This window comes from Zootoca vivipara, chromosome 9 (genome assembly GCF_965207765.1).
Source record: "Zootoca vivipara chromosome 9, rZooViv2.hap1.1, whole genome shotgun sequence".
Classification (NCBI taxonomy): domain Eukaryota; kingdom Metazoa; phylum Chordata; class Lepidosauria; order Squamata; family Lacertidae; genus Zootoca; species Zootoca vivipara.
The window spans coordinates 2,166,056-2,178,182 of NC_142592.1; the positions used below are offsets into that span (position 1 = coordinate 2,166,056).

Genomic DNA, 12,127 nt, shown 5'->3' on the forward strand with positions numbered 1-12,127 from the left:
CCATTTTTGCTGCACTGTATTTTGAAAATAACCCAGTTCTATTCATTGATCCTTTGTGAGATGCTAGAGGAAGTTAATGGGAGTAAGAGGCGTCTGGGCCAGGAGCCTGAAGTTGCAAGATGAATGAGCAAAATACTTCTGTAAAGCAGAGCCGATGGGTGCAGCTGAACCTATATAAATCTCTCCACCTAAATTAGGCTGTGAAGAAAAAAGAAAACAAAAACCCCAAAAGATAGTAAGTATTACAGACAGAATAAGCAAAAAGGACTGTAATTCAGCTGCTAAAATTCAACAGTTAGCTTACTTGAACTTAATTCTTCCTTAGTTAATTGACAACCTAGAAGTGTTGGGGTGGGTGAGAGATCCTCTTGTTTCCTGTGGTATACAATATGTTCTCTCTTCCTGTGCCCCTTTGAATTAATTTGGATTGTGGTGTTCAAACCAATGTACACCTGTTGGTTGGGAACTGAGATAAGTGTCTTATAAGATGCAATGATCTTAACTCAGTCGTAGTTACAAACAGGTTCACACACAGATATCACAGGCTCCTCCTGAAGAGGTAATGATGGGCTTGTGAAAGTCAAATGCTTTGTAAGATTCAAAACAGCACCCCAAACAACTGCTTCAACTTTTTGTTCTTGGAGCTAGTAAAATATCACTTAGAAATCATAAAATCATAGAATCATAGAGTTGTAAGAGACCACAAGGGCCATCCAGTCCAACCCCCTGCCAAGCAGGAAACACTATCAAAGCATTCCTGACAAATGGCTGTCAAGCCTCTACTTAAAGACCTCCAAAGAAGGAGACTCCACCACACTCCTTGGTAGCAAATTCCACTGCTGAACAGCTCTTACTGTCAGGAAGTTCTTCCTAATGTTTAGGTGGAATCTTCTTTCTTGTAGTTTGAATCCATTGCTCTGTGTCCGCTTCTCTGAAGCAGCAGAAAACAACCTTTCTCCCTCCTATATATGACATCCTTTTATATATTTGAACATGGCTATCATATCACCCCTTAACCTTCTCTTCTCCAGGCTAAACATGCCACCTGCTTGTTAGGAACAGGCTTTCATATGCAAGGAAGTGAAAGGGTGCACTCAAAGAACACTGAGTAGAGGTTAAAGCAGAGCTTTCCAAACTGTGTGTCGCAATGTGTTAGTGTGTCAGCCACAGTGTGTAGGTGTGTCACTCGAATGCTCCCTGCGCTCCTCCTGGGGCTGGAAAGGGGTTAGTTGAACCTCCGGTTTGCTAGTAAAACTGAATTACTGTGTCACGAAATAATGCATGCCTAAAAAGTGTGTCACCAACATGTAATGTTTGGAAAGCTCTGGGTTAAGCCTTAACTATGGTGACCTCATAGTTAAACCACAGAGCCTAGGGCTTGCCGATCAGAAGGTTGGTGGTTCAAATCCCCCCATTGCTCGGTCCCAGCTCCTGCCCACCTAGCAGTTCGAAAGCACATCAAAGTGCAAGTAGATAAATAGGTACCGCTCCAGCGGGAAGGTAAACGGCATTTCTGTGTGCTGCTCTGGTTTGCCAGAAATGGCTTAATCATGCTGGCCACATGACCTGGGAGCTGTACGCTGGCTCCCTCGGCCAATAAAGCGAGATGAGCACCGCAACCCCAGAGTCGGTCACGACTGGACCTAATGGTCAGGGGTCCCTTTACCTTTACCTATGGTGACCTCCTTTTTTGGAAAGGAGGTTTATCTCTGTGCCAACACAGATGACTCTTACTTCAGATGTTATATGTTGTCCCATAGAGCCAAAGAAAAGTCTACTCTTACGTGTTATGTGTGGTATTGTGATGTTATGTTATAGTATATGAGATAGCATTGTTAAAGAGTTCCAAGCATCAGAACCACCACTTACTGAAATCCAGCTGCAACAAATAGTAAGTGAAACCATTTTTCTTTCCAAGTGGCCTTGCCAAGACTTTTACTAGCTATCCATTCATTTCTACAGTCTCACCTTCATTCATGTTCTGTTCAAGACAGTACACAAAATGGGAAGAACACAAATTGGGAACCTGTGGCGTTCCATACATTTGCATCATCCCTGACCGTAGGCCATGCTGGCTGGGGCTGATGGGAAATGGAGTTCAACACCATCTGGAAGGTCACATGTTCCCCATCACTGAGACGGAAGATGATGCCAGGGAAGGAGAACACGCAGGAACTGTCTTTCTAGTTGAAACAGACAAACATCCAGACAGGTAGGTAGCCGTGTTGGTCTGACGTAGTCGAAGCAAAATAAAAAAATTCCTTCAGTAGCACCTTAAAGACCAACTAAGTTTTTATTTTGGTATGAGCTTTTGTGTGCATGCACACTTCTTCAGATAGGGTCTGACTTCTGTTTCAAGTGTATCTGATGAAGTGTGCATGCACACAAAAGCTCATACCAAAATAAAAACTTAGTTGGTCTTTAAGGTGCTACTGAAGGAATTTTTTTATTAAACATCCAGACGTTAGTATTATTCACTCTTCCGAATTCTTGAAAATGTTTCCAAGGGTATATTTGAAAATTTGTCCTATCACAAAAACTATGCCAGAATGCATGACTAATTTGGGCACCCTGATCCTCTGCATGTTTACTCAGTCCTGGGGAATTAATGGAGCTTTACTCTCACCTTAAGCATGCATACAACTGTAGTGTAGTGCTGAAGATGTCTCTGTGATATGGTCTTTCTGACAATGGAACTAAAGCTATTTTTATCCAAGACTTTCACATAAAGAGTGGCTAGCCTCTAAAGAGTGCCCTAAATTTCCACAGCTACGTCTATTGTTCTCTGTAAGTAATAAAGAGAAAAATACATTTATACTTGATGTAAAATATATCTGCTAATATGGGAGATGGATTCTAGATTATGCCTCAGAAGTGCAGGCCATCAGAACAGAATTAGAAGAAAAATATTTCCCTATATTTTGAATGAGTTTAAACTAAATTGCTGCAACAGAGCAGGAAGGCATAACATTAACTAGCACTGACTTTATTTTACTATGACCTTTGCCAAGCAATTTTCTCTGCCCTAATTTTAAAATAACCAACTCAGATGTGTTTCTAGATCTTAATTAAGGATTGCAATCATTTGAGATACTCTGATGAAGGGTGGAAATTATTATTAAGCTTTTTCTCAACCCCTTCTATTAAATATTGAGTAGACAACACAACGATTCATCAAAAGCTGCATTTTATTTGGAGGCTGGAACAGGACTGAACAGATTGCCAAGCTGGCCTGCTTTTATAGAGGCTGGCTCAAACAATGGAACAAAACATACTTCAAAGTTCCCTCCTAAAACAACTGCCAAGAACCTGAGGGAAAACTATATACACCAATACATAACACCTTCCTAAATGCATTGTTAACATTGGGATCGTTCTTCTTTTAAAGCACCCCCCTGCCAGATGTGTTACCACTTGGCATCCAACCAGGCCGTTATGACCTTCTATTGATCTGGAACACTTTTAGAAAGAAAGAGAGAGAGAGAGAAACGAAATGGGGAACAAGCCAATGTTTACCAAAGTCCATAGGATTCTTTCAGTGAGGTTTTGGATGCCATTCATGTTGCACTCTGCTGTTTTCCAATTATAATAGTAGTGCTGCTATTACGATGGATGCAATGTGTGTGGAGGGAGTGTCTCAATCCATTTTATGGAGAAGGACAGAGAAGTTTATTCCTGGCAACACAGTATGTGTGCATGTGCATACCTGACTCCTTGCAATGCATCTCAAGTTTGCTCTACTTAGCCGTACAAGGGGTAATAAGAGCAATCTTGAAAGCCTGTTTTTCTAAGACAGCTTTTGCCACATTTGTGTCCTCTAGATGCTTTGAACTACAACTCCCATCAGCCAACATGGGAGTTTGGAGTTATAGTCCAAAACATCTGGAAGGGGCCAAGTTGGCAAGGGCTGCTCTAAGAGTCTTTTTCCTCCCCTTTTTAAAAAGTTTATTTTCATGTTGCAGACAACAACAAAACAACACATATACCAACAACTGGTGATAGAGCAATCAAGATGATTTAAAACAGTATTTTTCAAGCTGTGTCCTAGGGAACCTTACATTTATTCAGACATTTTCCCCAGTGCAAGGATTTGCAGTGGCAGAGAAGTTTCCATGAAAGGCATCTTCCAATTTTCCCCAACATGCTTTTAGGGCACATTCTCAGTTTCCGAAACAATCATGAAGGCTGAGGCACAGCACACCTAGCCAGTACCCAAGTAGATGACCTAAAATCTTTGGGGTTCCATAGCAGAAATGCAAGTTCATGTGGAAAGGCTTCCCCCAGGCCCCATCTGCTCTATACATTTAGAGCAGTATTATACTACTTTATATCATCAAGGTTTCTCCCAAGGAATCCTGGGGACTGTGGTTTGTCAAGGGAGCTGAGAATTGCAAGGAGAGACCCTTCCCCTCATAGAGCTACAATCTTCAGAGTTCCCTGGGAAGAGGGATTGACTTTTAAGCCACTTTGCTAATTGTAGCTCTGTGAGGGGAAGAAGGGTCTCCTAACAAATCTCAGGGCCCTTAACAAATGACACTTCCCATGACTCCTTGGGAGAAGCCATGACTGTTTAAAGTAGTATGATACCGCTTTAAATGTAGAGCACAGATGGGGCCTGAATGCAGAAAGTCTTCAAAGCACTGACCTAAGATACACAAACATTATAAAAAATATATCTTCTAGTTCTGCATTCATCAGTATTTTCAGACCAGGACCATCTACCCTTACTTCCAACTTGCAAGACTGGGCCACATTTACTTTTTATAGTTGATAACAACAACAATTAAACCAAGAACAAATAGATTAAAAAGCAGTTTCTATCCAAGAGCTATAACCATCTTAAATGCTGTAACTAAATAATATGATCCCAGGAGTTGTGATGGGTGTGTGTGTGTGTGTGTGTGTGTGTGTGTGTGTGTGGCTGTAATTGTGTTTTTATTTTGTTTTTTTTTATGGGATGGCATTCGATTTCGTTGTACTATGACAATAAAGTATTCTATTATATTCTCTTTCTCTCTCCACCCACACACTCCTTGTTCTCTTAAAGAGAACCTTAAATAAGAAATTGTGTTGATGATTTTGATGTGACCTACACTGGGACAACATGACCCACCAGATAAAACTTATCAAGCCAAGACGCCGTGTAATTTGATTTAACAATGACTATCCTTCATGGATCACTGCCTTGTTGTGGTGAAGGGGCTTGAATAACTCAGAGAAGCTATGAGCTATGCCGTGCAGGGCCACCCAAGATGGACAGGTCATAGTGGAGAGTTTTGACTAAACCTGATCCACCTGGAGAAGGAACTGGCAAGCCACTCCAGTATCCCTGCCAAGAAAACTCCATGGACAAAGACAACAGGCATATAAAAATTATGACACTGGAAGAGGAGCCCCTCAGGTCGGAAGGCGTCCAACATGCTAGGGAGGAAGAGCAGAGGACAAGTAGATTCAGAGTTGATGAAACGGCTGGGCCAAAGCCGAAAGGTCGCTCAGTTGCGGATATGCCTGGAAGCGAAAGGAAAGTCCAATGCTGTAAAGAAAAATATTGCATAGGAACCTGGAATGTAAGAACCATGAAGCTTGGTGAGCTGGATGTGGTCAAAAATGAGATGGCAAGAATAAATATTGACATCCTGGACATCAGTGAACTAAAATGGACGGGAATGGGTGAATTCAGTTCGGATCACCATCATATCTCTACTGTGGGCAAGAATCCCGTAGAAGAAATGGAGTGGCCCTCATAGTCAACAAAAGAGTGGCAAAAGCAGTACTGGGATGCAACCTCAAAACTGATAGAATGATCTCGATACGACTTCAAGGCAGACCTTTTAACATCACAGTAATCCAAGTTTATGCACCAACTACCAGTGCTGAAGAAAGTGAAATTCTATGAAGACTTACAACACCTTTTAGAAATGACACCAAAGAAGGATGTTCTTCTCATTACAGGGGATTGGAATGCTAAAGTAGGGAGTCAAGAGATAAAAGGAAGAACTGGCAAGTTTGGCCTTGGAGTTCAAAATGAAGCAGGGCAAAGGCTAATAGAGTTCTGTCAAGAGAACAAGCTGGTCATCACAAAGACTCTTTTCCAACAACACAAGAGACGACTCTACACATGGACATCACCAGATGGGAAGCATCAAAATCAGATTGATTATATTCTCTGCAGCCAAAGATGGAGAAGCTCTATACAGTCAGCAAATACAAGACCTGGAGCTGACTGTAACTCAGATCATCAGCTTCTTATAGCAAAATTCCAGCTTAAACTGAAGAAAGTAGGAAAAACCACTGGGCCAGTAAGACACAATCTAAATCAAATCCCTTTTGAATACACAGTGGAAGTGAGGAACAGCTTTAAGGATTTAGATTTGGTGGACAGAGTGCCTGAAGAACTATGGATGGAGGCTCATAACATTATACAGGAGGCAGCAAGGAAAACCATCCCAATGAAAAGGAAATGCAAGAAAGCAAAGTGGCTGTCCAACGAGGCCTTACAAATAGCGGGGGAGAGAAGGCAAGCAAAATGCAAGGGAGATAGTGAAAGATACAGGAAATTGAATGCAGATTCCCAAAAATTAGCAAGGAGAGACAAGAGGGCCTTCTTAAACAAGCAATGCAAAGAAATAGAGGAAAACAACAGACTGGGAAAAACCAGATATCTGTTCAAGAAAATTGGAGATATGAAAGGAACATTTCGTACAAAGATTACCATAATAAAGGACAAAAGTGGAAAGGACCTAACAGAAGCAGAAGACATCAAGTAGAGGTGTCAAGAATACACAGAGGAATTATACCAGAAAGATATGGAGGTCTCGTACACCCTAGGTAGTGTGGTTGCCCTACCTTGAGCCAGACATCCTGGAGAGTGACGTCAAATGGGCCTTAGAAAGCACTGCTAATAACAAGGCCAGTGGAAGTGATGATATTACAGCTGAACTATTTAAAATTTTAAAAGATGATGCTGTCAAGGTGCTACACTCAATATGCCAGCAAGTTTGGAAAACTCATCAGTGGCCAGTCTACAGGCACACCCCAATCCCAAAGAAGGGCAGTGACAAAGAATGCTCCAACTACCGCACAATTGCGCTCATTTCACACGCTAGCAAGGTTATGCTTAAAATTCTACAAGGCAGGCTTAAGCAGAATGTGGATTGAGAACTCCCAGAAGTGCAGGCTTGATTTCGAAGGAGCAGAGGAACCAGAGACCAAATTGCAGAGCTAGAGAGTTCCAGAAAAACATCTACTTCTGCTTCATTGACTATGCAAAAGCATTTGACTGTGTCAACCACTGCAAACTATGGCAAGTTCTTAAAGAAATGGGAGTGCCTGATCACCTCTTCTGTCTCCTGAGAAATCTCTATGTGGGACAAGAAGTTACAATTGCAAGGCACACACTGATAATAATTTAAATCTCAGTACCTTTATCTTGGGATATAAATTTGCTGCAGCCTAACATTCATTCATATTATGACCCATTTCTTGTTTAAAAATATTGGGAAGTGGGAAGAGATCAGCAACACTTTACAAGTTCAATGCACACTATACAGTGGTACCTCGACTTACAAAGACGATCTGTTCTGCGGCCGTCTTCATAAGTCGAAGACTTCGGTTGTCGAAGCGCCCGTTCTGTGCATGCACAAAGCGTGGTTTCGCGCTTCTGCGCATGCGGCGACCGCACGGTGAAAAGACTTCCGGGGTTGTCGACTTCGGAGGTCGAAACATTCGGATGTCGGGGTATGAGTGTATATTGCTCTATGTACAATGTTCATAGTGGCAATAAGGCATGTATACAGCAATGCTCAGCATTTTGTCGTGTTTTTCTTTGACAATGGGGGGTTGCCATAGTGCTCAAGATTTGTTTTACTTGGAAAGAGTGACCAAAGAGGTAGGAGAGGAGGTGGCTTGAGGAAAACAAGGGGTCCATTGGCCCAATGATATCATGTGCCCAAGGGTCTCCAGAAACCTGGAGGCAGCCCTGTTTATCAATAAGTGGTATATAAATATAGGAAGGAAAGATTTAAAAATTAATTCATGTGATGAATCCCTCTAGGTGCCACATTTGGTGGGCTGTTTCAAGTTTCTTCTCTGTATCTACTGGACCTTATGAAATAGTCTGAAGATGGAATGGAGTGTCACTACTGCAATCAAATATTGCTGTTAATCTTATCCCTGAAGTAGCATACCAAGAAACAAGCATAGTAGTCTGACCTTACTGTTAATATCACCACGCTGCAAATGGCGGAGGCCGTGGTGTTGGGGGGTAGAAAGACAGATTCTGAACTGAACGTAAGATCTGTAAGCCGAGTCTGTGCTGATCACGCAGTGGGAGGAAGGACCCTGGGATTCGTAATACTCCTGGCCTTGCCTGTGATATAAATATATATAACACCATTAGCAGGAAGGAGGCACTGAGCTGCTGGAACCAGGAATTCCAAGTGTCCCATATCGGGATGAGGGCACAGCACCACACTTTTGCAAAACAAGAGTGCTTCTGGAAGCAGGGGCCAAGGAAAGGGGTGTGGTGGGTGGGTGGGCTGCCCCCCATGTCACCACTGAAAGGGGTGAGAAAATGCTGGGCGGCACTCACCTCGGGGCCTGCAGTGCGCCTGAGCCATGTATCTCTCCTGGGAGAGACATTGTGGCTTGGGTGCTGCAGGCTCCACGCTGCCCAAACAGTCCGCCCGCTGCCTTCCCCCCAGCTGTAGGGCAGCTGAGTGGGAGGAGGCAGGCAGACTCCAGAGGCCCTGTGGTGCATCCCACCCCTATGGGTGGCTTGCCCCACCCCTGGCTGTGCCATACTAGGCGCCCGAGTGGCTTCCTCTGCCGCTGTCTGGAAGTTACTCTCCTGCCTCAAAAAGCCGGTCACTTAATTTGACTCTGCAGCCCACACAATCAAGCATCAATTCTTAATACTGAATCAATGCTTAATACTGACAGCATTCTTTCCTGAACACTCAAAGCACTTTGCACACTTGGTGTCAGCAGAGCATGCAGCACTCTTGCAAAATGGGGTAGTTCTTAACCAGTCTTCTGCACCAACTCCTTTCTGTCTTCCCTCTACTGTAATCCTAGACAGGCAGGTCTCAGTTCTCTCCAGTTTTGTTCCCATAGACAGATCTACCGTGTTTCTCCTAAAATAAGACACGTCTTATATTTATTTTTCTGCCCAAAAAACACAACATGGCTTATTTTCAGGGGATGTCTTTTTTTTTTTAAGCTACTACCCTGGGAGGCTCGGCCCGCCGCTGCCGCAGCCGACGTCCTCCCAGGCGGAACGCTCCGCAGCGCTTTGCCCCACAGCGAGCCCTTCAAGGCGCCGCCACCGCCGCCACCGCCGCCACCGCCGTTGGCCACCAGGTGCTGCTGCGGATGCGATGTCGGCTCCTCCTTCCGCTGGCCGCCGCTCATTGTCCTTTTCGGCCGCCGCCGCCTCCCTCCCTCCCCGCCAGGCCGCTGCTGGGTCGGGGCTCGAGCGGGAGCCGGCAATGACAGGCGCGCCGCCGCCGCCTCCCTCCCTTCCCGCCGGGCCGCTGCTGGGTCGGGGCTCGAACGGGCGCCGGCAAAGACAGGCGCACCGCCACCGCCTCCCTCCCTCCCCGCCGGGCCGCTGCTGGGTCGGTGCTCGAGCGGGAGCCGGCAAAGACAGCAGCGCGCGCCTGTCTTTGCCGGCTCCCGCTCGAGCCCCGACCCAGCAGCGGCCCGGCGGGAAGGGAGGGAGGCGGCGGCGGCGCGCCTGTCTTTGCCGGCTCCCGCTCGAGCTCCAACCCAGCAGCGGCCCGGCGGGGAGGGAGGGAGGCGGCAGCGCGCCTGTCTTTGTCGGCTCCCGCTCGAGCCCCGACCGGCGGCGGAAGAGGATAATGAGCGGTGGCCGGCGGAAGGAGGAGCCGACGTCGCATCCGCAGCAGCACCTGGTGGCCAGCGGCGGCGCCTTGAAGGGCTCGCTGTGGGGCAAAGCGCTGCGGAGCGACTCAGCGAGACCCAGCAGGACCCGGGAGAGACAATACCCCCAACACGTCTTATTTTTGGGGGATGTCTTATTTTTTTTTCCTTTCAAAAATCGTGCCATGGCTTATTTTAGAGGCACGTCTTATTTTAGGAGAAACACGGTAGTAGAGCAAAAGTGATAGATGTTCATGCAAATTTGTAACTACTCATGTTATGTTCTGAGCTGAATTCTAGAACAATAGGATCCAGAATGCACCCAATCCAGCTCCAGGTGGAAGTGAATCAGCGACCTAATTGGCCTGCAGGAGCAGCCAATCAGGCTCCTCGATGAAGTGAATCAGCAACTTGATTGGCCTGCAGGAGTAGCCAATCAGGCTTCTGGAGGAAGTGAATCCGCAACCTGATTGGCCTACAGGAGCAGCCCAGAATTAGCCAATCACGCAGGGCCCATTGTGTAAATAATGTATATATAGCAGACATTGGGGAAAGTTTCATTCACTGTTTTACAAGCTGCAATAACGAGCATGAAATCACTACAGGACTCAGAGTATATTTCAGCTCAATTACTATCAGCTATATGCAAAATATGGTTGAGGGCATGAAAGTCCAAAAGTGTCCTTATCATATGAAATGTGTCTCCTGTGCAGAGAACAAAATTAGACAAGCTCTCAAAGGTGCAAAATCTGGGAGAGGAGTAAAGAAACCTTTTGAAGTGGTACATGCAGATTTAGTTGAACCTCTAGCACTCTCTAGAGGAAGCTCATGTTACTTTATGGTTCTGATAGATTCCTGTTCCAGATATGTTTGGGTTTATGTACTACAGAAGAAGTCTGAAGCCTTTTCAAGGTTTCAGCAAATAGGGGTGGAGAATTTTGTTCAGAACAATTTGAGAACTTTCTCACTGAACAGGGCATAGAGCACATGACTGCCACACCCAGATCTCCATGGATGAATGGTTTGTGTGAAAGAGTAAACCAGACCTTGCAACAAGGTATTAAAACTCTGTTGCACTATTCAGGCCTACCCAACCCTTTTTGGGGTGAAGCTCTATCATGTTTCATTTATGTTTATAACCACAGGTATCAATCAGCCAGTAATTGCACCCTGTATGAAATGCTGTTCAGAAAAAAACCGTTTGTGAAACATTTCAAAAAAATTGGGTCAGAAGTGTGGGTGCACACTCTGCAGAATGTCAAACTGAGTAAATGTGGTCAACATGGCATTTTTATAGGTTATGAAACAGGTTCATATTATGTGCTAATGATAGACACAAAAGCAATTAAGTTGACCAGAAGTATGGATTGTAACCCAAAATGGGACAAAGTTGGTATTTTTCAGTGTTACCCCATTTCTGATGATGATAATGCAAAACTAGTTAAGAAGGAGGCAGCTTCTGTTATTACTGATGATTCTAGCGTTAGTGAGGAGTCTGACACTGACACAGATTCTCAGGGTACAAAAGCCTCAGTTAAACAGACAGGTGAGTCAGACACTGGTGTAAGTGTACAACCTTTGTCTACAGCGGGTCACCATTCTTCCAAGGAGGAGGAACCAGACCCAAAGGAACCCAGAGTTTTGCATAGATCTGAGAGAACCACCAAGGGAAAACTGCCAAAGCGATTTCCCAGAGAGTTTGCAAAAGCTGTCACTACTAGTAACTCAGATTCAGTGTTTGAACCAGCAGTACACGTGAAAAGGATCTAGGGGTCTTGGTGGACCACAAGCTTAAGGTGAGTCTACGGTGTGATGCAGCAGCAAAAAAGTTAATGCTGTTATAGGCTTCATCAACAGAAGCATAATGTCCATATCAAAGGAAATAATAGTGCCACTCTATTCTGTCTTGGTCAGACCCTGCCTGGAATACTGTGTCCAATTCTGGACACTATAATTTAAGAAGGATGTTGACAAGCTAGAACACATGCAGAGAATGGCAACTAAGATGATCAAGGTTCTAGGAGCCAAGCCTCATGTGGAACGGTTAAAGGAGCTGGGTATGTTTAGCCTGGCTGTCACATAGAGGAGGGAGCATGCTTGTTTTCTCCTGCTCTGGAGGGTAGGGCTCAAACCAAGTTACAAGAAAGGAGATTCTGACTAAACATCCGGAAAAACTTTCTGACAGAGCTGTTCAACAGTGAAATAGTCTCCCCTGGGAGGCTGTGGACTCTCCTTTATTGGAGGT

The 12,127-nt window shown here is 44.8% G+C and overlaps 1 protein-coding gene across 1 annotated transcript in view; it reads right to left on the reverse strand.

Moving 5' to 3' along the window:
- Positions 1–12,127, reverse strand: part of LMNTD1 (lamin tail domain containing 1) — a 152,256-nt gene continuing 140,129 nt past the window's right edge. Inside the window, exon 12 of the mRNA XM_088652314.1 lies at positions 1–198. Coding sequence (XP_088508440.1) covers positions 64–198 — 135 coding nt within the window. The 3' untranslated portion in view covers positions 1–63. The remainder of the gene's footprint in view (positions 199–12,127) is intronic.